At 44.4% G+C, this 26,610-nt stretch overlaps 1 protein-coding gene and 1 long non-coding RNA gene across 2 annotated transcripts in view; one reads left to right on the forward strand and one right to left on the reverse strand.

Annotated features, from left to right (window-relative positions):
• LOC128410124 (uncharacterized) overlaps positions 1-26,610 on the reverse strand; it is a 149,406-nt gene that overhangs the window by 102,409 nt on the left and 20,387 nt on the right. The gene's annotated exons all lie outside the window — the stretch shown is intronic.
• The window catches only part of SDC1 (syndecan 1), a 33,988-nt gene continuing 18,045 nt past the window's right edge, over positions 10,668-26,610 (forward strand). The window contains exon 1 of the mRNA XM_053380899.1: positions 10,668-10,925. Coding sequence (XP_053236874.1) covers positions 10,857-10,925 — 69 coding nt within the window. The 5' untranslated portion in view covers positions 10,668-10,856. The remainder of the gene's footprint in view (positions 10,926-26,610) is intronic.

The following is a 26,610-nucleotide window of genomic DNA, read 5'->3' on the forward strand; positions in this document are numbered from 1 at the left end:
CAATTTCTCAGAAGCAGAGCCTATTGGTGTTTTTGTTTTTAAGTGGTTTTAACTTTTAAGGAAGTATGCTTAGGGTTCCATCATTGTTTTAATTTCAAGTTTACGATCCAGTTATAATTTCCACAGGGGTCCAGCAATGGGGGTTTGCGGGGGTACTTGCCATGCCCTCTCCCTTTGCTTAAGTGGGCACCTCACTAAATGTGTTATGAAACCCCAGATGTGGCCAGCATTTTGTCTCATTGACATAACCTGCTATTAACAACACGCCTGCTATAATGAATGACAAAGTGTTCCACGTACTCATTTATGTATCCAGCACCATCTGTGTACATCTGTGCTTTGTTCTCAGCAATCTTATGATGACACTTTAAAATAGGTTGGTAATTATATTGCAGATAGAAGAGGGCTTGCTGAGTCTCTGGCTGAATCCCCCTCGCCTATTGAGGGGTAGGCTGTTTTGGTTTTTTTTAATAAAAAAAGTTAAATTCACTTAACAATGTGGCTTTGATTTGTGTTGGGAAGTGGGGAGGGGTGGGGAGTGCAAGTCATATTTGCCGACTTACTCCTTTGTGGTTCAGAAAATCACCACAAGCGAAATAACAGTTACAAAATAATAGTAGCAAAGTATGCACATCTCTTAAAATGTGCTTAATAAAACCATGCGCCCAGGGATATTCAGCTGTACATGCTTAAGCCCCGCGAGCCCCCCCACCCCACCCCTGCTACAATTAAAACTACCAAAAATTGCAAGAAGATAGACCTTTTCGTCAGGAAACCTGATAAAGTTGTAAAAAAAAAAAAAGGCAACATTGTCATGGAAGATTAAAGAGCAAACACTATTTTAAAATGTGCTGCAGCAGCAGAAGGCCTGCAGTTGTGTGATTGCTGGTATTTCCCTTCCAATATTACTGCTCTCGGAGCATGAATGTTTGTGGCAGGTCTTTTTTCTGAGAGATGGCTGTCCCTGGTGCAACAGAAACTCCTGCACCTTGACCACTGAGTTTGTGGACTGTGTAACACAGCAGCAGCCTTTTATTCCCTTTTCCTCTTATTTGTATTAAACTCTTTTTTGATATTGTACATTTAAATTGCTATAACCAGTGTGGTGTAGTGGTTAAGAGCGGTAGACTCGTAATCTGGTGAACCAGGTTCTCTTCCCCGCTCCTCCACATGCAGCTGCTGGGTGACCTTGGGCCAGTCACACTTCTTTGAAGTCTCTCAGCCCCACTCACCTCACAGAGTGTTTGTCGTGGGGGAGGAAGGGAAAGGAGAATGTTAGCTGCTTTGAGACTCCTTTGGGTAGTGATAAAGCGGGATATCAAATCCAAACTCTTCTTCTATAACCCCCCCCCCGACAGATAAGCAATCAAAACACTACTGCTATTACCACTAACAACTACTACTGATTTTCATTATATCAGTCTCACTCATTCGTGTGTGTGTGTGCACGCACAAATACACAAATACACACGCACAAATACACACACACACACAAATGGGATTCACCAAACCAGCCCTCTCAGCAGAAGCCCTGCAAATGCACTTTCACTTGTGCAATGGGGTTTCCCCCCTCTCCACATCACTTGTAGCCCCTGAAATTGGCTTGTGGCTGAGGCAGGAAAACCCCAGAAACAGAAAGTGAAAGAAGAAGTCTTGCACAGTCAAAGGATCATTAGGTTCCAGATCTTGATAGATCTTCTTCGGGAGAATTAAGCTACATCCATTTTTTCATCTCCATCAAGCTCCCCCAAGGGAAGAAAGGAACAGTAGCTGTATCTTTCTCAGAGCACTTTCTGAATACCTGCCCTCCTTTTCTCCAAATGACAGTAAGAGTTTAAGTCTATAACAGGTGGTGTAATATACAAAGAAAGGAAAATATTTTCCTCAGAGAAGAAAAACCTTCCTACTTCCCCCCGCCCCACCTAGACTTTATGCAGGGTAGATGTCAACATAAGCAAGTCTGGCAAACAGCATCCAAGGTAAACCCACACACAGAGAACACAAGACAACAAACCTGTCACACGGATCATTTCCACAGGCAGACCTACAAGCCTCCACCTACGTGTTCAGTTCCCCAGCGCAGAGAAGATTTGGGCATGGAAGCAGACACATACATGCCCCATGGCAAGAGGCAAAGCACTAAGCAACAGGGAAGAAACCAGAGCAAAAACCTGTTTGATGCAGATGCCCCATTGGGAGGATTGTCTTAAGGAAACAGGCTTCCTCGACTGGGTGCCTTCCATCAGTTTTGGATTACAACAGCCAGCCAGCACTGATGGGAGCTGCAGTGCAAAACCGCTGGAGGGCACCAGGTTGGGGAAGCCTGTAATAAAATTAGAGGTGACATTAGAATCTAACATAAATAGGAAGCTGCCTTAGTCTATCGAGGTTCTGCCTGGCAGCAGCGGATCTCCAAGATCTTGGGAGAAGTCTTAACAAAGAGTAGAAGACCAGAAGGATTATTTGTGTTCTTCTCTTTATGTTTCTGGCCATAATCTGGTCAATCAATATTTGCACATGCACAGCTGATAGGGTAGGGGAAGCTGATATATTGGGTGCTTTTTTGCTTTTCGTTTTAGGAAGTTGCTGGGAATTGAACATGGGGTGTTTGGCAGGACTTGCTGGCAGAGAACGCACTGATCCACTGCCAAACGAAAAAAGTCATGCAAGAGTGCTGCCACTGGGTGGCACAAGATGAGTCTATATAGGAGCGACAGGATGGGTAAATGAAGGGTGACAGATAAGATAGTTGAAAGAGGTATCAAGGATAGCACTTGCACACATGCTACAAGCTCAAAACGAACACACACGAACACAAAAAAAGCACAGCACGATTGACATCTCTGATCTCAGGTTTCCTATATGGATCTCACCACAAGGATACATGAACAAGAACTTCAATTCTGCAGATGCCTCAATAGACACAAGAGCCAAGGAACCCGTCCAAAGAGCCATCATCGGAGGTAAAAGTGGAACCTCATACTCAGTGCCAGTCTATTTTGTGCCCTAAGCAAGGCTTGAAAACCCTCTCCTTCAAAAATAAATAAATGCTAACTTCAATTTTCAAAAACAGATGCCTTGTGGGGGGGGGATGAAAAGCACAAAGCAGCAGGTAAATTGTATGGGTACCAAAAGGAATTGCTGTGGAAATAAGAAATATGGGGTGGGTGGGATTGCCAAATTTTGTCCTTGCTCAAGGTACCACATTACCAAAGTCCACCCCTGTATGTTGAAAGTGAAAATAGACAGGGACCAGTTGGTAACTTAGCTAAGGAAGGTCCTCAGTCATGCTCCTCCTCCTGGACCACCCAGTATCCTTGCATGCCTATGGTTGTGGGCTGTCTTGACATACTAGCAATTTATTTCTTCACATGTTAAAATTGTGTTAAAAGTTGTGTGTGTGTGTGTGTGTGTGTGTGTGTGTGTGTGTGTGAAATGACAAGATCCTGAGGCTGCCGTGCAGTGGCCAAAAGCCTTCCTGACTTAAACCTTGCCTCTCTTCCAACTCTATGATTCTTCCAAAATCTTACTCAAGGGCCTGTGTTAGCTAATCCTCCATCTGTTAGGTCTTGGTGGGTTTGCACTGTTAGGGGTTGTTGTATGTAAGGCTTACCGCAGCGTATGCACATGAAGAAGAATTTGGATTTTATATTCCACTTTGTCACTACCCTAGGAAGTCTCAAAGTGGCTAACAATCTCCTTTTCCCTTCCACACCCACAACAAACACTCTGTGAGGTGAGTGAGGCTGAGAGACTTCAGAGAGAAGTATGACTAGCCCAAGGTCACCCAGTGCTCTGAACACTCAAAATTATTATTAAAAAAACCCAAAAGTAGATTTACTCCCATCTCAGACTCTGGTTTACACCTCCTCCTTCCTAGTCCATCAACACCATCATTTGCCCTCTCTCCTCTTCCTTCTCTGCCTCCCTATTCTTTAGCCTTCTGCCACCTCCATCCAGCCTCTCACATGACCATAGTCTTGCCCACACACTTTCCATTGTCTCCATCTCCTGCCTTACCCAACTCAACTCGAGACAATGTCAAGTGAGATGCACAGGGGTATTTGCCTTCCTCATCCTTTTCACCCCACTTCCACTCAGCCTTACAGAAAGGGCATTAGACAGATGACTCACTAGCAACAGGACAGTGGGCAGACTGCCTGCATGGTGATTAAGCTGCATTGTTTCAACAGGAAACACAAAATGCACGTTCGCCTACCAGATGGGAGACTGCTGCTAGGCAGACTGAAGGTGAGAAATCCTAACTGGTTGCATAATTTGATAAGCCAAAGAAAGATGGAAAAGTACAGTTTTGCAATGGGCTGCGCTAGTACCTTCTCCTGCGAATGCAGGCAGCCACAAACCCATCTGTCACCATGTTTAAATATACCAGTTGCGGCGATGCCTGCAATGTGAAAGGGCCATTGCCTTCCTCCCCTACTTGCAAGTTTTCTGGGAATAATCTGGTTGACTGCTCTTGGAAACCAGATGCTGAGATAGGTGGTCTGTTGTTCTGGTCCTGCAAGGCCCTTTTTATGTCTATTGGACACTGGGGCAAAAGGAAGCATGGAGTAGTAATCTGAAACATGTCTTTCTTTCTGAGTTTGATCCAGACTTTGCCTTCCATGGTGGGAAAGGTGCATTCTGTCCAGTGGATCTGGCAGCGGGAGAGAACATGATGTTCGCCAATTTGCCCTTCTCACTGCAGCCTCCAGCAACACCTCCCATGCTGTTCCAGAAAGTTCCCTAAACTTTTCGGAAACATTTGGGATAGAGGAGGGTAATATGCAAAACTCTCCTCTTCTGCCACCAGAATGGCTTGAGTCAAGGAGTGCTTACCTAATGAAACCAGTTCCTCTTTCATGCTGGACCCAGACTAACTTACGACTGCTTGCTGCTTATAATTTTGTACTCAGGTTCCGATATCACAAGTACAAAAGATATAAAAGGTAAAGGTAAAGGTACCCCTGCCCGTTCGGGCCAGTCTTGCCAGACTCTAGGGTTGTGTGCTCATCTCACTCTATAGGCCGGGAGCCAGCGCTGTCCGCAGACACTTCCGGGTCACGTGGCCAGCATGATAAGCTGCATCTGGCGAGCCAGCGCAGCACACGGAACGCCGTTTACCTTCCCGCTGGTAAGCGGTCCCTATTTATCTACTTGCACCCGGAGGTGCTTTCGAACTGCTAGGTTGGCAGGCGCTGGGACCGAACGATGGGAGCGCACCCCGCCGCGGGGATTCGAACCACCATGTGATCGGCAAGTCCTAGGTGCTGAGGTTTTACCCACAGCGCCACCCGCGTCCCATACAAAAGATATACAGTATCTCATTTCTGAAGAGTGCACAGGTGGATCTTTCAAATACAGTGGTACCTCGGGTTACATATGCTTCAGATTGCATACGCTTCAGGTTACAGACTCTACTAACCCAGAAACAGTGCTTCAGGTTAAGAACTTTGCTTCAGGATGAGAACAGAAATCGTGCTCCAGCGGCACGGCAGCAGCAGGAGGCCCCATTAGCTAAAGTGGTGCTTCAGGTTAAGAACAGTTTCAGGTTAAGAATAGAGCTATGGAACGAATTAAGTACTTAACCCGAGGTACCACTGTATGTTTGAATAATGAGTCAGAAATCTGCATGTATTTTAAATGAAAAGTGGCAAGTGCACAGCTTCTGCTTTTTGTAGCTGGTTGTTGATACTGTAAGTACTGTAAGTTGATACTGTAAAAAGCAGTTCTTAGGTTTGTTAGTAATTCAGAATCAGGATTCTAGGGCTTACTTTTTTTAATGCAAAATAAGTAACTGAGAGGCTCACATTTATTTATGTAGAATCACTGTTTCACATCAATGTGCCCTTGAAACAGAGTGAGATGTATAAATCAAAACAAATACTGTTTGTGGTCCCAGTTTGCATGATGCAGAGGTATTTCTAGGTAAATTTGATCATCTCATAAAACTGACTATTAAGATGCAAAACCATGCTTATCTTTTGTGGGATTCTCATGCCAGGGTTCCTGGGATGAGGGGGGAAGAGCCATCACACTTCCTATTAGTTTGGCCAAAAAACAGAGCCCAGTAGCTCAATATTGCAGAAAGATAGGTTGCTCCAGTTGCTTTCCAATTGCAAAGAAGTGAAACCTCCATTGGTGTTAAAGTCTGGAAAGAAGGATTTGAAGGAAGGAAAAGGGTAGCTATAACTAAGAAGCAGGCCTTAAAACATAATGATAATGACACATTTTTAATGCACTGTGGGAAAAATGTTGGCCATACACTTACATGGCTTGGGCTATCCCTTATATTTTAGATTTGCTAGTCATCATGAGCGTCAACAAGAAAGGAATGTGGAATGTTAGCACCCAAAATATTGTCAAAATACTAACTATCATGCTATCTGTGACAAATTGTGGAGGAATGCTGTTTCTTTTTATGCCCAGCTTATCAGCTGCCAAGATGCATTTTGCTAGCTGTTACAGGACCAGATGACCGCCCTTGGTTCAGTCCAACAGACTTCTTATGCTGTGAATGAACGTTTTTGATGGCAGCATCAGTATTCATTTACTCAGTTTGACAACTTATAAGGCTTCATATACACCACTGTCCACAATTAAAATATTCATGGGATGCCAACAGTACACACAGGAATGTCTTATTTGGGATTTTGATTTCAAATGCAAAACTTTTCATTCAAAATGTCAAAGTCCGCTGCCTATCTTTCTTTTCTTTTCTTTCTTTTTTCACATCTTCACACCAGTGCTAACTGGACTGTATTTAGGCATACTCCTAAAATGTCAACTAGCACAAAAGTCTTGCAGAAACCAAAGCCACTACTTAGCCAGAGAGCCTTCCTCAGAGACAGCAGCATGTGGCATTGCAAACTGATGGATATTTTGATCACTTGTTGGAGGGCATCTCCAGTGACTTTCCCATCTCCCCAAATCTGTCAAATTTGTTGGGTTTCCTCCCTGCCACCCCCACCAACCGCATCTGCAGCCTCAACCACAAGGGTGATTATCTCCTCAAAGAGCCTTGTATCTGCATACTAATTGCTCCAGGTAAAGGATTGGAGCAACTGGTAGTCCTCCCTAAGCATATATCTTTGAAGTAATTTACAATGAGATCAATGGGGCTGAGTAAAGGTATGCTGGGCAAAAATACAAAACCTCAGATTTGCAGCCATCTGAGTAATAATAATAAATAAATAAAATTTATTTATACCCCACCCTCCCCGGCCAGAGCTGGGCTCAGGGCAGCTAACACCAGTAAAATTACTGTAAAAACATAATAGGGGGGGAAACCAATTTAGAATACAGGTTAAAATGCAATTTAAAATGCAGCCTCATTTTAAAAGTGGCCCATAGATCAAAACCATAAGGGGAGGGAAACGTAAGGGTCAGACTGAGTCCACACCAAAGGCCAGGCAGAACAGCTCTGTCTTGCAGGCCCTGCGGAAAGATGTCAAGTCATAGATCATAAATCATAGAACTGTATAGTTGAAAGGGATCCCAAGGGATCCTCTAGTCCAACTCCTTGCAGTGCAGGAACCACAGCTAAATAAGCTCTAGTAGATAGCCATGCAACATGCCAGGTCCATAAACAACCGGGGGACAGTTTGGATTAAAACCTGATGTTCAAAATACAGTAATATATTTTTTTAAAAAATCTCCCTAGGAATGCCCAAGCCTTGGGTTTTGTAGCTTGTTTGCTACACTTGTTAATACTGAACTATTTCAATACAGATCGCAAGCTTCAAATGTGTGAACCTAATGCTGTAAACCTATCTTACACTTTTTAGGGAGTAGGTTCTACTGAAACCAGAATTCCCTGGGATGGGGAACCTGTGGCCCTTTTGATGTTGCTGGACTACAACTCCCATCATCCTCAACTACTGGCCATACAGGTTGGAGCTGATGGGAGTTGGAGCCCATCAGTAACATCTGGAAGTCCATAGGTTCCCAACCAATACATTCATGATGCACAGCTGTGCAACATTCCCAATCTCTCTTATTCTCTAACTTGGTAAAAGGGGGGTAGCTTGGGAAGAAAGCAACAGATTCTCTAAGCCTATGCAGGATGTCTCACCACCCATCTTCATGCAGAGCATCACCAAACTATGGAAACTGATCCACCAGGAGGCAGTGATGGCCAGCAACTTTAAAAGAGGATCATTAGACAAATTAATGGAGGAGAGGGCTTGTGGGCAGTAATGCCTCTGAATACCAGTTGCTGGATTCCACAGGAGGGGCAGAGTGCTTTTGTGCTTATGTTCTGCTTACTGGTTTCCCACAGGGATCTGGTGAGCCCCTGTGAGAACAGAATGCTGGACTAGATGGGCCATGTCTTATGTTCTTATCTGAAAGCAGTAAAACTGCACCTGGAATTTCTGCCTAATAAATTTGGTGTAAGTGAAACTCCCAGAGGTTTTCAGCTCAGTTTCTGAGCAAATATCTCCACACACACACCCCTTTGCCATTGTCAGTTTATTTTTATGCTACATTTTACACAAATATACTACGCTCAAAGCCTGCATGGAAAGGAGGCGGCAATTTAAGTGCTTTTGACAGTGCAATAACCATAAATACACAAAGAAAGCTCTAAAGAATTTCAATATAAATATTGGGAATTCAACAAGGCATTAAAGTGAGCAGGGATTGTTGATTTGCAACTCTCACCGACCCACACCCAGTATGGCCAAATGGCAAGGAATGATGGGAGTTGTAGTCTGGCAACAAATGGAGGGCCACAGAATCCCCCATCCCAGTAATAACTTGTAGTCCTGCCTTTTCGTTTAACTGTGTTTTTATTTAGTTTTGTATAAAAAAGGCAACTAACAGGTACAACAATATTAAAAAGTTAATTTGCATTTCAAAAGTTTAATCACAAAACATGCCAAGAGTTCAGTGAACAATACATAGCACCAATAATATCAACATTCCTTATGTTTTTTCCCTGAAGAAGATGCAGTGCTCCTTGAAAGAGTGTTAGAAACTCAGATATATAAGTAAGGCGCCAAATGGCTCCTTAAACCAAGGTTGCAGTCACCAAAATGGAATGACTAGTTGCCATTTTGGGGCAAGATATCTCTAGCCTTATTTTCCAAATGATGGACGGCCTGCGATTGACTCTCAGTTAAACAACTGGCTAGTTCAGATGACAAAACTGAGCTAGGTTAAGAGCTTTGCGAATTTGAAGAAGAAATTGACTTGATCCAGGGACAGTCCACATATATATTGGCCGATTTTGACCTCCTCTTAACGGTGACTGCTCCTACTCGGACTGCACAGAGGCAGCATTTCAGTTCCAGAAATTCATACTGACTGTGTATATAAAACATAACTGATATAATTCTACAGGATGGGGCATTTGTGTGTGAAAACAGCCCAGATCCAATGTTCCCCAGGTATCCAGAGCCTGGCAACCTTGCATCTTCACTTGGGCGCAAGTGGTCGAAACCCAGGTGCAAAATGTGCCAATTTCGAACACTATTGAAGAATCATAGAATCATACAGTATCAGATCCCTGACTTTCGTAAATAAGCAGCTCACGTGAGACACACCGACTATTTGGGAGCACTGAACATGCACTGTTCCTGCCAATAACCTTACATCCATCTCTTAGCTCCAGTTATTTCTCTCTTGCGCATTTAACAGCTACCTGACAGCTGGCACAGCTTTCCTCACAATTTAACCTCCTATCCAAAGAGGCAGCTTTTCCAAGCTTGGCAGGCAACAACCACCACAACATGGCAACCTAGGAAGAGAGATTGTGTTACCAGGAGATTTCTTCTCCTCTAGGCAGGCCTGGAGCTTCTGCACCTCTAGAAAATCAGCTCTGCTGATATATAATTTGGCTTTTTTTGATTGTATCATAATTTGGAATGTTTTAATGCGGTTTTTATTGCATTGTTAAAATGGAAACCTTAATAAAAAAATTTTTTTTTTAATAGAAAATCCTGCAAGTCATCCAGGACCCAAACAAAGGGGAATGTTTGCAAAATCCACAAGCAAAGGACGCAGGAGCTGAGGAAGGAACCAACTCTTCAGCCAGACCTGACTTCGCCAGCTTTCCAAGCCCTCAGAAACCGGCCCGTCTTGTGGGGCCATTAAGGAAACCGAACTCTCAAGTCGCGCATGGCAACAAAGCCTCCCAGCTTGGACTCACTTCAAAGTCCTCCCTAAGCGCAGGGAGCAAACGAGGGGCAGCCCGAGTCGCGCGCCGCAAACCTGAGGCGGCTGCAGCCTCTGAGGCGTCGAGTCTCCCTGGCTTTTCCTCCCGCCCTCATGTAACTCCCTGCTCTTTTGTTGGCTTCGCCTTATCGTTCCCAGGTGCTGGAGACCCGCTCTTTTATCTTTAACACGCTTTTTTTTTTGCAATTAATTGAACGCACACAGGGACCTGCGGGGGGGGGGGAGAGACTTTCCACACACACTTCCAAGCTCTTCTTCCCCCAAAATGCACGGAGCCGTCGGGGTTCGAAGCCAAGGTCCGGTGACCCACGTGACCCGGCTGAAGGCGAGCGCGAGGCGGGAGGATTTCGTCAGCCACGCGGGAGAGAGAGAGACAAGGGCGGAGGGGGGGACCTCGGCGGGGCGAAGGAAGCTCTCCTTATGGTCCGAACAGCAGCCAGGAGGGGGCGTGGCGGGCGGGCCGAGGGGCGGCGCCTCAGCCGGCCCGGGGGCGGCGCCTGGGCTCTAGGTGAAGGTTAAATTTATATCAGAAGGCAGAAGAAGCTGGTCCTGCTCCGTCTTGGTGCGCTTTGGTTCCGCAGCCGCCGGTGACGAGAAGGCAGCGAGGAAGCAGCAGCAGCAGCAGTCGAGGGTTTACCTGCCTTACCTACCTACCTACCTACTTACCTACCTTGGCGATGGCAAAGGCGGTCAGCGTGGCGCGGCTGCTGTGCGCTTTGGTCTTTTGCTCGCAGGCGCTCTCGGCGGTGAGTAGGCAGCGCGGGAGGCGAGCTGGAGCGCCGCCTGGGCTCCCCGGCAGGGAGGCAGGGATGGTTGGCTCCACGTGGTCGGTGGAGAGAAAGCCCAGAGCTCCGGGGGGACTCGGGGCTACTTTCTTTTTCGCGGCTGCCCTGTCCTCCTCTCTTGGCTTGAACTGGAGGGAAACGCGGGACCTCCCCCCGCCCCCCGCGCGCGCCTTTTCCTTCCTCTGTCCTGCTGCGCTCCCGCGCCTGGAAAGCGGTTCCAGCTGGTGTCTTGGGAATGGTGGAAACCCCGAAGCGCCTTTTCCCTCCTTCCTTACACATCCCCCCCCGCCTCCCGGTGCGCCCTCCCCTTTCAACAGGTTCTGGGGCGCAGAGCCCTCTCGAAAAGCCCAGCTTAGCGGGCTTCAAGACCAGCCTATTGTGTCGGCGGGGGGATTCCAGAGCCTGAAGGGTTTAATTCAAACCAGACCATGGAGGCTCATAACCTGATTGGAATTTTTCTCCCCTCCACCTCAAAGCGCCTCTCTCTCTCTCTCTGCCGCCCTGCTCCTTCTTTCCCCCCCCTCCCTCGTCCCTCTCCACCTCCCTGTTCTTAGCCGGATATTTGCCTTGCTCTGGGAAGCGGCCTGCCTGCTTTGCTCCCTGGTTTTTTGTGGTTGTTTTTTTTTTAACTCCGAAGGGCAGGTTGCAACTCGGCTACCTAAGCCAGGAGTTGGCACGCCTTGTCCCCCTTAAGGGCGGCTCTCCCGCTCTCCTCCTCCCCCTCCCCAAAATAGTTGTTCAATCATACTTTTATTTTTTGGGTGTGCAGAAGTCCCGGGTTCTCACACAATGGCTTCCGGCTGGAGAAGTAGCAAACAGGCACGGCGGGCTGTGCCGGTTCACACGTTACAAAGCTTCTCTGTGGGAGGTGACTCTGGAGGCGCTGATGTGCCATCATGGGTGGGGAAGTTGCGACATATGGTAATCCTACAGATGATGTGTGAAGGACTTGGATTTTTTCACATGGGAGGGGGGGAGCAAGGGTTTCTGGAACTAAGGCAGATGGGTGCAAATGCACTTTTGCTAATTCATGCCCCTGTGAGAACTGAAAAGATGAGGTTGCTTCTGGAGTAGGCAGACTTCTTCCTACAAACTTGTGACGGCCTGGGGAAAAGAGTGCTGACAGAGCCACCACAATTGCTTAGTCTTGCCAAGTAGATCGGGAGATGCTTTGCTGACCAACTTTCCTGCATTTCCCCAACCATTTGACCTGAGCTACCATTGGCTTTGTTCCCAAGAGGTGTAGATGCCAAGGTTGCAGGTTTGATCTCTGTATGGGAGGGGTTGGACTAGAGGATCCTCAAGGGTCCCTTCCAGCTGTACAATTTTGTTTGTCCTCATGACTGATGGTGGGGTAAAAGAAGAGCTTCTCCTTATTGAGATGCCTGGATCCTTAAGACGGATCTTGAATTTTGTTTCAAGGGTCCAAATAACAAGGGGCAGGGCTCTGGTTTTCAAAACGCCTGAAACAGCGGAACTGCTCAACACCCAGGCTTGCAGGCAGAACACTAATAGGTCTTCAAAGAGACTCTTTCTCTCTCCCCCCCACCTTTTGCTTGCACAAGCAAGAATCTTCTCTTTTATGCTTAAATGAAGTAATTTTCCTCTTCCCCCTCCTTTCTAAGATGGTTTAATCAAATAGTTCAGGTACCAGCTGAAAAAATGACACTTAAAACTAGATTGCAAACAGGATAGTTCTCAAGAACACTTCATTTTCCTAGTGTTGGACAGGATTAAACTTAATAATTAACTTGGTCCCACTAGTTATAATCAAAAGAGGGCATAGGTGGTTGTTGGGTACCTGCAACTTTCTGCACTGGCACCTCTCAGCAGATGTAATACTGTATGACTTTAGAATCTGTTGGCTTCTTTCCGTGCCGCATGTGACTTTAAAAATCTGTTTATATGGCTTGTGCAGTTAAAGCCTGAAACATAGTTTTAAAAGCTTAAACAGACATCCCTATCTTCATAATACCTGTTGCTTGATGTTCCCTATCATGTGCCACTTGGCACCCCCTTTGCCTATTTACCTTGCACAGAGAATTGCTTCATTAAAAAGTTTTAAAACAGCAGTATGTACTTTGAATTCAGCAAGCATAAAGTTCCAGGCAATCATTCTGGATACTTGTACAGTTGCAGCAAAACTAAAGGCAGAATTTTTTTGCTGCTATACGTTCGAAGCAAAATAATGAGTTGACTGCTTTGAAAATTACAACCACAGAACATTAGTCTGTAAGTGAAAACAGACCGTATTCAAACTCTAGAACCTATAATAAATCTCAATACTAAAATCTTTTTTCCCCTCCTCTGAGCACTGCACCAGCAGATGTCGCCACTGAATAAACAATGCCCATCTTCTATCTGCCACTCCCATAGCGTCTACCTTGACAAATCTGGAAATTCACATGTTCGTACTTTTACAGCATGTCTGTGCCCCGTGCAAAATTTAATTTGTTTCACTTGTAGAATCTTAAAATGGATCTGTACCATTGCTCAACCAAGGCAGTACGTACTGTAAAGAGAGAGAGAGAGTTTGGTGTGTGTACTCGACTGACCAGCATGCAATAAAACAGAGCCAACGGTTGAGCACTGGTGGTGCAAATTTCCGTCTGAACATGACTCAGTGTAGGTGAGAGCACATTTCTGCTTCTGCCATGGGTGGTGGCAGTGGCAAGGAAAGTGCCTGTCTAGCAGGCCTTTTTTGATGTGGTGAATGGGCTTTTAATTACCTAGCTAAGAAAGTGTTGCTTCGACAGTCTTGGAAGTCTGCTGCGTCAGTTTTGCGGGGTTCAGGCAGAATTAGACATCGTAATGAGGAATCTGGAGCACTGTCTTTTCCATCTGTGCTGTGTCACCTTTCACTGCGGATGTGAGCAAGCTGCTTGGAGAAGTGTGGCCAACCACCCTTGACCTGCGTTCTTGTCATCTTAGAGCTAGCTGATGGAGATTGACTGCTTGGGTCTAGGGAAAGGTAAAGGGACCCCTGACCATTAGGTTCATTCGTGACCGACTCTGGGGTTGCGGCGCTCATCTCACTTTATTGGCCGAGGGAGCCGGCGTACAGCTTCCGGGTCATGTGGCCAGCATGACTAAGCCGCTTCTGGCAAACCAGAGCAGCGCACGGAAATGCCGTTTAGCTTCCCGCCAGAGCAGTACCTATTTATCTACTTGCACTTTGACGTGCTTTCGAACTGCTAGGTTGGCAGGAGCAGGGACTGAGCAACAGGAGCTCACCCCGTTGTGGGGATTCAAACCACCGACCTTCTGATTGACAAGGCCTAGGCTCAGTGGTTTAACCCACAGTACCACCTGTGTTTGGGTCTAGAGGGTGATTAATGCATCTTTGCAGGAATGGTAGGGTAGAGTGGGTAGGGATAGTGGGTCTTTTCCTTGAGCTGTTCCTTACCCAGTGAGGTTTTCTTATCAGCTATCACACGTGTCACACAGTGGCGACTGTTCCCTTTGTGGTGGCAGCCCACCTTTGGGTATGCTTTGAGGAAACTGATTATCTTGGCCCATTTCAATTTAGTTTCTGACCTGGTCATGGCACTGAAACTGCCTTGGTTGATAATATTTGTTGGAACAGAGATGGAGGAGTGTGACCTCTCTCCTTGTTCTTGACCTTCTTGAATGGTACTGAGAGGTGGGTGAAGCTGCATTAAAGTGGTTCAGCTCCTGCCTTCAGGGCTCTTTTGAGAAAGTAGTTATGGGGAGGCCTGTTGTTCAGGGCAATGGGGATTGTCTTGTGACGTACTGCAGGGCTCCATGTTACCCTCTATGCTACATAACATGCCCACATGTTCCCCATGGGAGCTGGCATCAGATTTGCCATGTCAATCTATAGTTGGTTCATCAGCTTCGACTTCTTTTGAACTTCCTGCGAGATTATTGCAATAATGCTCTACGTTGGTCAGCCCTTGAGGACAATGCAGAAACTTCAATTGTTTCAAAGCATAGCAGCCAGTTAACTGACCACAATCCCATTTACAGTTCCTATAACCAGCTGCACTGGTTGGTTGCTACTTTGTTTCTGGGCCTAATTCAAGCGGTTTACATTGTTGAGAGCATAAATTCAATATGTTGACATTTAGAGCCGTAAATGATTTGTGTCCCAAATATCTGAAAAATCACCTTCCTGCCTTGATGTTTTGACACCTGAGATAAATATATATAAGATGCATTCTGTTGAAATCAGTTAAAACAGTTTGCAATAATAATAATGACGACGATGATGTGTTGTATCCCATTAGCCAGATGTTGTTGAACTGCAAGTCCGGTCATCCCTGACTGTTTGCTATGCTGGCCGGGGCTGAAGGGAGTTGGAATCAAATATCATCTTGCAATGCATTATACATAGGGCTACCTCTGAAAACGTGGCAGAAACTTCAGCTGGTGGGAAATTCAGCAGCCAGGAAAAGATGGTTTGAGCATATTACTGTACATTGATCCTGGCCCAACTGCACTGGCTGCCAATTAGTTTCTGGGCCCAATTCACAGTGCTGCTTTTGACCTGGAAAGCTCAGGAACCGCAGTAGCCCAAGGACCACCTCTCCCCATGCAAACTACACAGACTTTGCGATCACCATCTGAGGCCCTTCTTTGTGTGCTTCCTCCATGAGAGGTCCAGAAGGTGGCAACACGAGAAAGTGCAGTGGCTCCTTGTTTGTGCCATGCTGTCCCCAGGGAGGCCCACCTGGCACCTTCTTTAGACACCAGGCAAAAACGTTTCTCTTCAACCAGGCGCTCAGCTGATTAACATTCTATGGCTTTTAAAATGTGTTGTGGGAGGGAGGTTATTGGTTTATTTTTGTTACGTATTTTGCATTCTCATTTTGCATCTTTCTGTTGTGAACAACCCTGGGATCTTGGGATGACAGGCAGTATACAAATTTAATAAATAATAATTATAATTACAATAACAACACCTGGAAGACAACAGGGTTGGTTGTGTTAATTGATCCCTCTGTTTGCCATCTTGGCAGCTTGCATGAAATTTCTCTCTGCTGATCTGGCAGAGCAGGGTTCATTCACGCATGCAACTCATGACTCAGCGGAGCAGGCCATCGTGATAAGAACACACATATGTTAACTATCTCTAAGGCCCATTGGTGCCAGTACTATTTACTTCAAGTTAGAGGTAATAAATCTGGAGTCTTGCTGTGCATATTTGGGGATGGTGTCCCCAAACTGCTTCAAGGGTTAAACTCTTGGATTGTAGAATGCACATCTGGAACAAGATCATCTGTCGGAGCTCTGCTTATGTGTGCTGCACATGGCAAGTGAATAATTACTTAGCAACCCTTTAGCTAGACTTGACTCACTTACAAATCATCCCCACTGTAAGTCGTCTCATTTCAACTCTGGTTAGGCTTTATACATGCTTTATCAAAGAGCAGGGTATGATTTGCTGAGAACTTGTGGAGGCTCCTTGAATCTGATCCTGCTGCTGAATGGGGGCGGGGGGGGAGAGCCGCGCTCCCCTGCCGGCAGCCTCGGCTTCCCTCTGCAGCCCCAGGAAGCTTTGGAGCAAGGGGAGGGCTTTGTGCCCATGCCCCACGCTTCTGGGCTGCTGAATGGGGGTTGGGGGTGCTGCTCTGCCAGCAGCCTGCCCTTCCCCTCAAGGTTTGGAGCAGTGGGCAGGCTGTGCGCCCATGCCCCACGCTCCTGGGCTGCTGAATGGGGGTTGGGGGTGCTGCTCTGCCAGCAGCCTGCCCTTCCCCTCAAGGTTTGGAGCAGTGGGCAGGCTGTGTGCCCATGCCCCACACTTCTGGGCTGCTGAATGGGGGTGGGGGGTGCTGCTCTGCCAGCAGCCTGCCCTTCCCCTCAAGGTTTGGAGCAGCGGGCAGGCTGTTCGCTGAGAGAGGGGAGGAAGAGGATTGAGAGGAAAAAATGTGGCATTAGCAATGCTTTGGATGGAAATGAAGATGGTATTTTACATGAAGATAGCGAAGAAAGTGATGTCAGTGATTGTGAGCAACTGAGCTTCATAAATTCTGACTTAGCAGTGATGAGTTCTTGGGGTTCACAGAAGACTAGAAGAGTACTCAAACCTTAAAGTCTCTCTTCATTTGTTAATGACAGTGATGATGGTTCTTAATGCCATTTTTGACTGCTGTTCACTTTACATGGCTGTAATATGATTCTGATATACCGGTTGTTTATTAAATACAGTAGTTTATACAACATTTGATTCAGAATATTTTTTTTCTTGTTTTCCTCCTCTAAAAACTAGATGCGCCCTATGGTCGGGTGCATTCAATGGAGCGAAAAATACGGTAATCAGCAGAGGACCTTAGTAAGGAAAGGTGATATTTTTCTAGTGGCACCATTACCTGGGTATTGGGTATGGAGGAGGCTTCTATAGACTTTGATCCATCTCTTCTACCCTTACGTAGGCCTATATAGCCTTTCCTCCTATTTCACTTTAAAACATAATTTCAACTGTAGTGGTGACTCGACATTTTATAGCTACCCAACTACAGTGGATGCTCAGGTTGCGAACGTGATACGTGTGGGATGCACGTTCGCAACCCGCAGCAGTGCGTCTTTGCACACGTGGGTTGCGATTTGGCACTTATGCGCAAAGCGCGATTTAGCGCTTCTGCGCATGCAGGACTGCTGAAACCCGGAAGTAACCCGTTCTGGTACTTCCGGGTTTCGGCAGTCCGTAACCCAAAAAAACATAACCTGAAGCGTCTGTAACCCGAGGTATGACTGTATATACAGACTGAGTAGTTTACTGTTCTTTGAAACTGAAAGACTCCTTACTGCTGCAACCTTAATGATTCTTCTCATCTGAAATGGTTAGATCTGTTTTACCTGGAGGTCAACCAAGAAATCCAGTATAGTATTGCTTCCTTATGGACAGAAGAGACAAAGCAGTAAAGCTCTACCATTTTTGTAGAGAAGGAAAGTGTCCTGGTGCTCTCCAGATGCAGAACAACAGCTTCTACTATTCCTGACTAGAGTGGATTTGATTTAAATCAAATCAATTTAAATCAGTAGTCAGAAAGATTTGATTTAATGTAATTAATTTATTTTTTTACAGAAAGACAAAGGTTTCATTTTTGGAATAATAAATTTTCAGAGTAGTTTTTACAGTTATATCAAAAAATTTGGTTATACTATTAGAAATACATAGATAATTTTGAAATTATTGTGAGGTTCAATAAGTTAACTGTTTATATTTGGACAACTTTTCTGCTGTACTTTATTGGAAGGAGAAAAATAATCATTTCCTTAATAACAATTTCAGCAATCTAACTAAAACAATAACATTATAGCACATGTATCCATGTTTGTTAACTGATGTGGTTAAATGATTTTTTAAAAAACAAAACATTAGATTGAGTTTTAGCACACATGAAAAACTTAAAACAAATCCTTATTACTTTGGATTATAATGTAACTTAAATAGAAAATGATCTTTAGGAACATTTTTCCTCCAGAAGCATTTTATTTTAAAAATCTGATTTAAACTAAAAAAAGCACTATTTTTTAAAAATTTTGTTTTAAAAAATCATTGATTTTAATCCACCCTGTTCCTGTCTGAGGCTGATGGCAATGGTAGCCCAAAACTTATGGATCTTGCCACATTTCAGAAGGCTTGTCTAGAGGAACTGGATGAGCTCTTAACACTTCCATTGCTTTAAAACAATGGGGCTAGCTAGTCTCAAGCAGCAGCAGGTGAATTTCACTTGATTTTAGAAGTAGTTGTTGTGCTCTAAAATCCAACTAGAAAATTTCAGCAAGCAATCATAGCCAGAAACTCTCAAGACTTTACCTTAGCCTCTTGAGATTTCAGGTGGTGGGCATTTTTCTGGGAAATGCTAGCTCTGAATGGGCAGAGCATTTATGGAGAGACATTCAGTCTCCCCTCCATCCACTCACTGAAATGGTTCAGCCCAGTGTCAGCTGCATCATGTACAGCTGCTGACTCTTGAGTTGCGTCTTATTTGGGAAGTTCTTAGGAGCTCTGAGAGTAGAGGGAGATCTCTGACATCCAAGCACTCAGTAATGACTCCTGTCTGAATAGCTTTCATCTAACATGAAACTCTTTGTCCACTTATAATTGTTGCCAGTAACATTTGCACCCGGAGGACAAATGTTGCATCTAGAAGACAACGCTGTGGTTGCTCAGTTTGCTGCTTCGTTTGGAAGATGGATACGAACGAGCAGAAAGGCAACTGAGAAGAGTTTGCATAGCATTGCTCTGCTGCCACCTCTCCAGTCTGAGGACTGGTGCTGAGAAATGACTGTGGGTGAATATCTTATAGGCACCTTTTCATTTCTGAGACTTTTCATTCTGACATTTAACTCATTGTTTATGTTCAGAGGTTGCCTCTTCTCACCATAGGCCACCACAACTCTGATTGCAGTGCGTATAAATTATGAATCAATGGCCTCTCCTTGGAAGGATGTGTCAAATCCATATTGGGGGGGAAAGAAAACTGAACGCTTGAACCCTTGACCCTGGCTGCACAGTTCTGTATCTGTAACTGATAACTTGCTTGCTGGCCTTACTCAACTTTAGTTTCTTTTAAATATTGCATCAAAGTACGTATAATCTGTGGGTGCACATGTGAAATTGAGTTGAATCATAATAATATTATAATGATTTATTCTTTATATCCCACCCATCTGGCTGAGTTTCCCCAGCCACTCTGGGCAGCTCCCAATCAAGTGTTAAAAACAATACAGCATTAAATATTAAAAACTTCCCTAAACAGGGCTGCCTTCAGATGTCTTTTAAAAATAGGATAGCTGCTTATTTCCACGACATCTGATGGGAGGGCGTTCCACAGAGCAGGTGCCACTACCAACAAGGCCCTCTGTCTGGTTCCCTGTAACCTCACTTGGGAACCGCCAGAAGGCCCTCAGCGCTGGATCTCAGTGTCTGGGCTGAATGATGGGGGTGGAGACGCTCCTTCATGTATACAGGACTGAGGCCGTTTGATTGAAGCCAGTATGAGTTACCTTTGATTTAAGGGAGATCACTGCATAATAAACAGGACTTCTGAAAATCTGCATGAATGTAATAGTGCATTGGAGAACATACTGCAAGGCTTGTCCACCAGCTTCAGTAGGATATTAAAAGTATCTCTGTTAAACAGTACTCCAGTCCACAGTATTTCAGAAGCAGGAGGGGGAGAACTTAAAACACCCCAGCAACTTCTGTTTCTTTCTTTCTTTCTTTTTAAAGGTTCCTGTGTAGAATGTGGGTTCGATAAATGACCAGATTGGCTATTCCCCTGTCTTCATGCCTCCTCAAAATTACCCCAATTCTCTGCACTCTCAAGAAATGAACTCTTCCTTAATTCTTCAAACCTTACAACTCCAAATTCTTCCAACCTTCCTCCTTATTTTGCCACAGTGCAATTGCAAACTTATAACAGCGTAAAACCTTTTTAGCGGTTGTAGAAATGGCAGTGGGTTTGCACTTCTGCAACTTTCATGCTTGTTTAAAGGTTAATTTCCCAAGGGTTACAGACGGAGCCTAACTCGGTCAACAGTTAATTAGAGAAGAAATCGAAGCTGCTTAACTTAATTGGGAAAATAGTAGTTTAGGGAGTTCTGCACACTTGACATAATTCTGAGCCTTCATATTTGCACCTGTCAGTGTATTATATTGTATTTGTGTGGTTAGCAACATGCCTGGCTGATTAAATGGTGGCACACTCATGCTGTTGTGTAGCCCAGGGTTTCCCAAACTTGCATCTCTAGCTATTTTTGGACTACAACTCCTACCATCCTGAGCTAGCAGGACCAGTGGTCAGGGATGATGGGAACTGTAGTCCAAAAACAGCTGGAGACCCCAGTTTGGGAAACCCTGGCATCTTAAAGACTAGCTCATTGTATTGTGGCATAAAAGCTTTGTGAACTAGAGTCTGCTTCGTCAGATGTGCATGTGTGAAGTGTCATCTTCAGTTGCAGGCATACAACTGTAAGGGATGAGGGGAGATTTAAGTTGTAAGCAGTAGGACCAGAGGGAGCTGAAAGGCATGAAGTACAGATAATGATAATAAGAACTAGAATGTGTTCCTGGAAAAAAAGGTCAGTGTCCTTTTGCGACAGCAGTGGCTAACTAGCAAATCAGTCAGCTTGGGATTGTCTTTGGTGGGAGGTGAAACAGTTGCCTTTATACAGACTCAAATAAATACAATTCAACTTTGCAATTTTGTGCTGGTGTCTCGCTTTGAAATAAATTACTTTGTTCAGCTATGGTCCCCCTTAAGATCAGTAGCAGAAATTCTCTCCTAGTCTATGATATGTTATTTCTGATTTGTGTTCATAGATTCTTTTGTATAGAGACTAACCTGTTGTCCTGTGCAGAACACAAAAGGACACTGCTGGCAGGTGACCTAAACAGAAGTTGGTGAAAGGAACAGTTCAGTTGATGAATGCACACTTTTAATTTAATGATTCTCTTAATAATATCACTGTCTGCCTGGCAAGCAGGCCCAAATTTTCTGAAGCGTGTGTGGTCTTGCATAGCATAACCCAAGTGCCTCAGAACGATAGATAAAGGGTTACTTGGAGCTTGAAACACAAACACCAGCATGTACTTGGTGTCTTCCAGCCAACAAAATGGCATCATAAAATAATTACATCTCTTCATATGACAGTGTGGTAGAAACGTACCAATCTAACAAGGGAAGAGATGGTGCTAGCTTTTGTGTTCCCCTGTAAAGTTGTGTAATTTGTGGATTGGATTAGCCTTTCTGTTACCTTGAGACTGTGCAAGACTAAAACTCTTGAGAAATCTCGGTATGGTAAGCAGAGAATGGGAGTTTCCTGTCCTGTGTAGATGGCCTTCATGCAGGCTTGTCTTGAGGTACAAAATGTTTTTAGTACTATCATAAGGAGCCTGATTTTAGTAGTTGGAGTCCCAGAGCTCCATGTTCTCCAAACACACCTCATAGTTAAAAGCAAATGTTGTAGGCTGTTGGCTAGGAATGAAGTTTAGCTCAGATTTGCACCTAGGGTAAACTGGTTGCAAGACTTCGATCGCCCAAACTTTATTTTCTCAAATGCTCAGAATTTGAGCTTTCGGGAAAGGAAATCCAGCAGTGCATCTAAACTTCTTATCTCCTGGGATTTATTTCAGCCTGGATGTTGTTCCATGTTTATGCATTTGTTTGCATTCTGTTTTTCCATCTTACAAGCCACCCTGGGGATGCTGACTTGCGCCGAAGGCTTTTATTAAAACAGTTTGATGGTTTGGTAACATGGGAAGAGAAAGGCTGCTGTCAATTACAGTCGAAGCTAACTAACTTCCTGGTTCAAACGTGGTAGCTATATGAATCATGGCTTAGCTAATCCTGCTCCCTGTCCATTTTTAATACGTAGGGAGGAGAAGAAAGCAACTCTGCCTGAGTGCTTATGAATCTTCTAACTGCCTTTATAGTCCCATATAGATGAAGAGTCTGTCCAAAATACTGTGTGCAGCTAACACCAATGCATTCTGCTTAGAAGAAGAAGAGGAGTTTGGATTTGATATCCCGCTTTATCACTACCCTAAGGAGTCTCAAAGCGACTAACATTCTCCTTTCCCTTCCTCCCCCACAACAAACACTCTGTGGGGTGAGTGGGGCTGAGAGACTTCAAAGAAGTGTGACTAGCCCAAGGTCACCCAGCAGCTGCATGTGGAGGAACGGAGATGCGAACCTGGTTCACCAGATTACGAGTCTACCGCTCTTAACCACTACACCACACTGGCTCTCATTATAAGGGTTTGCCCCATCCTGTTTTGATGGAGTGAACTCCTACGTGGACTTGCACCTACATAGTCCCCCATTAAAAAGTGTGATCTCCATCTGTTCTTTGTCAAAACAGGAAAGCAAAAAGAAAAAGGATTAGGGGTATGGTTTCTCTCCCCCCCCCCCTTTTCTAGGAAACAATGTTTGATAGCTTCTAATGGATGGAGTCTGATTAGTGAAAACTATAGAAAGCACAAGCGCGGCGACTTCTGAAACCACCTCTTTTTTGCTTGTTGTGACTGAGCACAATGCCAATGCAGTTCTTATTTTCTTATAAGGAGGGAAAATACTTGGGAATATTGTGTGAACAGTCGAGAAGTAAAGCATATATTTCTGACTACCCTAGTCTAGACACTTCCATTGGTATTTGCCTTTGTGTGATGAGGTAGTGTGACTCTTTAGAATATTGCACAGCCAAAGCATATAGACTGAGACATAAAATTGGGGGAGGGCACTCAAATGCAATCAATAAAGCTTCACGGAGCATCCTTTATCATTCTTCCTTAGTAATATGAAGTGCTTACAGGAGCAAAAAATGAATTAGTAGTTGTCTTTAAAATTTGATATGGGGTATCTTGAGAATTTGTCAGGATTAAAGTCTTGCAAACAAAACATTGGTCATGAAAGCACCATTTTAGTCCAAAGTTTAGGCTACTGTACTGAGCAAACTGATAATACCAGTTTCTACCAATAACCGAAAATCAGCTCTAGGCTGCAACACTCCCACAGTTGGAACTGCCAGGCATTGTGGGAGTTCAGCTGATCTAGTTTGGCATGATATAATGCCTAAGGTGCTATTGGATGATCTAAACATTGTCTAGCAGGCAGTGCTTGTTCTTTTCTGATCTAAGGCCTGTTTAGACTCGATGGTGAAGCACCTTCTGGCTTCTAGGAACCTTTTGGCTAACTTGGCGTAGAGGCTTTCAACACATTTGATTGAAAATGATTGATAAGAGGCCCTGCACTCTACAAATTCATCTGACAAAGCAGACTAATCTATGAGCGTTCTAGCTGCAAGAGAGGAGTCTAAGGTGACACACAACTCCTTGTTATTGGGAAGTTCTCCTGCACAGTATAAAACTCTTGATGCCATTACAAGTTCTGGACATGTACGGTATGAGAATGGGGAAGCTACTTGATTAAATATCAAAAAGTGCAGCTCTCCCACGCCATCTTAACTGTTGGTAAATGATAAAGGAGCTCTCAAGAGGACCTTGCACATTTACCAAGTTGTACTTGAAGGGTCCTTACAGTTTTTCTCTGAAGAGCCTCGCAGCCAGCTTTTTTCATTGGTTTTGTTCCCTGGAGAAAATACTTTTGTACAAAGGTTGGTGGGATTTCCAGCAAAGTGGGGAGGACTCATTGCTCAAAGCTGGATGACAGTGCAATCCTGTACCTGTCCTTTTGGAAGTAAGTGTCCCTGAATTCCATGGAACTTGCTCCCAGGTAAGCTATGCACAGATTTGGAGACCAATTCCCCCCCCAAAAAATCCTTTCTTACCCTACAGCTCTTGCCATCTCAAGCTTAACATGGTTTTTATTATTATTTAATGTCTGGGTATTCTGCTAATATTGCACCTTGTGAAATGTGAATGCAACAATATATACTGTTGAAAGGCAGGAGTAAGCTTTGCTGAAAAGGGCAGCATAGTGTTCTAGAGGTGAGCTATTAAGTTTTGCAACACAGCTTCAAAGACTGTTGGCTCCATAAGGGTAATGGGATATATGGTGGCTAACTGGATAGAAGAGTCTCCTAACTGGTTTCCACAGGTGAGAGTGCATGACCTCTTGTTTGCCTGAAAATACAGATATTGACCATAGATATCTGTAATACATGGAGGTTGCTTTATAACAAAAGCCGGGGGGGGGGTAGCACTGAAAACTTGCCTTTTGCAGATTGCCTCAAGTGATTTGTAGTCCGACACACATTCCTGCTCAAAACGCTGTGCATGCTCTAGAAGTAAATTCCATTGAACTCCATGGTATTTTCTTAAGAATAAACAAGCATGCATAGGGTTGTCCTGTTAAGGGAATGGAAATGATGGGGAGTGAAACTTCACATTCACATTCGTTCCTGACTTTTGTAGTATTTTAGATTTACTTGGTCTGTGGTTATTCCTCTCTCCCCCCCCCCTTTAAAAACCACTATCTGAATAGATTCTCCATGTGATGGCAGAAATTTCAGTAATATCACAGAGAAAAGAACCTAGTTTGCAATTTCATACCAAAAATTGGGCCAAACTAGCGATGATATAATAGTTCTTATCATCTGTCATGATTTTTTAACAGCTGCAGATTCCACCCCCCCCCCTTGGAACTGTGAGGAGAGTTTCAACCTCCCACATCTGTTTTCCAATGGGGACAATTTTAAGCCAGGAAAACATGAGGGGTGAATTATTAACACTCAACACACAGCCCCATCCTTACATATTAATTTAATGACATACAGTGCTAACTGCAGATACTGTACTGCAAGTATTTATATTTAGAAAAACCCACCATCAATTTAGACAACAGAAACAAGTATATTTACCAATGCGGTGCTTGGGTATAATGGATGTCTTTTAAAAATGAAATAAATAATGCTCCATAGTTGCATGAAGGCTGCATTTTATGGGTAACCTAGAAGAGGACAAGGGATTATAGTTAAGGATATTTGAGATTTAGATTCAAGTCCCTATTGACCAACAGCAGAGAGTATTGAATGTTCTTCAAGTTTGTCTCCTTTAGTATTTTGTCAGTACCTGCAATTGGAGCTGCCTCAATGCCAAGTTTGGCCTCTTATGTTTTGGTTGCATCTGAAATTCCCAATTCTCAACCCCACCCTTCAATTGAGAAGCTTAGAGGCACAATGAATGTTGTACTCTTCTCTGCACTAAATTGAGGGCTTTACTCAATGAACTGTGGCTTAAAATGGCATGCTGAGGCATGACTAAATACACAATAGTCCTTCACAATGGAACTCATTTTTTATATACCTTAAGTCTATCAAAATGTCTTTTGACTCAAGGTTAAAACTAATTCGAGAGAAAATTGGCCTACATACTCAATCAGCACCGTGTTTAATTAAATTCAGGAGGGGTGTGTGAGTGAGTAGATGAGAATCTGTTTCAGACAGTCAGTCTGCAAGTGTCCAAAAAGTAATAAAAGTTTACCTTGGCAACACTTTGTATACTACCTGCTTTTTGGTGGGATTAACTGATTAGAATATCACAAGGGGGAAAAATTACACGAGCTCTCAGAACAAGCATTGATGCCAAGCATGAAACCTGTGCATGCAGCATGCTGAAGGCACTATCAGTGATACGAGGCAACGTCTTGTATCACTCCTCTAGCATTTGAGTAACATTACAGTTTGAAAGCTAAGTTGCATGCTAGACACTGAAATCTAAACCAGCCAGAAGCTCCTGACATGTTTGTAGACTGGATAAGAGCAAGATGGTATCTTATTGAGGGTGGGCCTAAGGAGTAGCTTCTTATTTTGACGAGCTTCCCTAGGACCCTTGTATTGCAAGGCTTTGTACCCCAGTCCTATGCACTGTGCATGGTTAAAACTGGAATTTGCTGCCATAATCGTATGACTGTAAGGTAAAGGTAAAGGGACCCCTGACCATTAGGTCCAGTCGTGGCCGAATCTGGGGTTGCAGCGCTCATCTCGCTTTATTGGCCAAGGAGCCGGTGTACAGCTTCTGGGTCATGTGGCCAGCATGATTAAGCCGCTTCTGGGAAACCAGAGCAGGGCACGCAAATGCCATTTACCTTCCTGCCGGAGCTGTACCTATTGATCTACTTGCACTTTGACGTGCTTTTGAACTGCTAGGTTGACAGGAGCAGGGAGCGAGCAACGGGAGCTCACCCCGTCACAGGGATTTGAACCGCCGACCTTC

This window comes from Podarcis raffonei, chromosome 3 (genome assembly GCF_027172205.1).
Source record: "Podarcis raffonei isolate rPodRaf1 chromosome 3, rPodRaf1.pri, whole genome shotgun sequence".
Taxonomy (NCBI): Eukaryota; Metazoa; Chordata; class Lepidosauria; order Squamata; family Lacertidae; genus Podarcis; species Podarcis raffonei.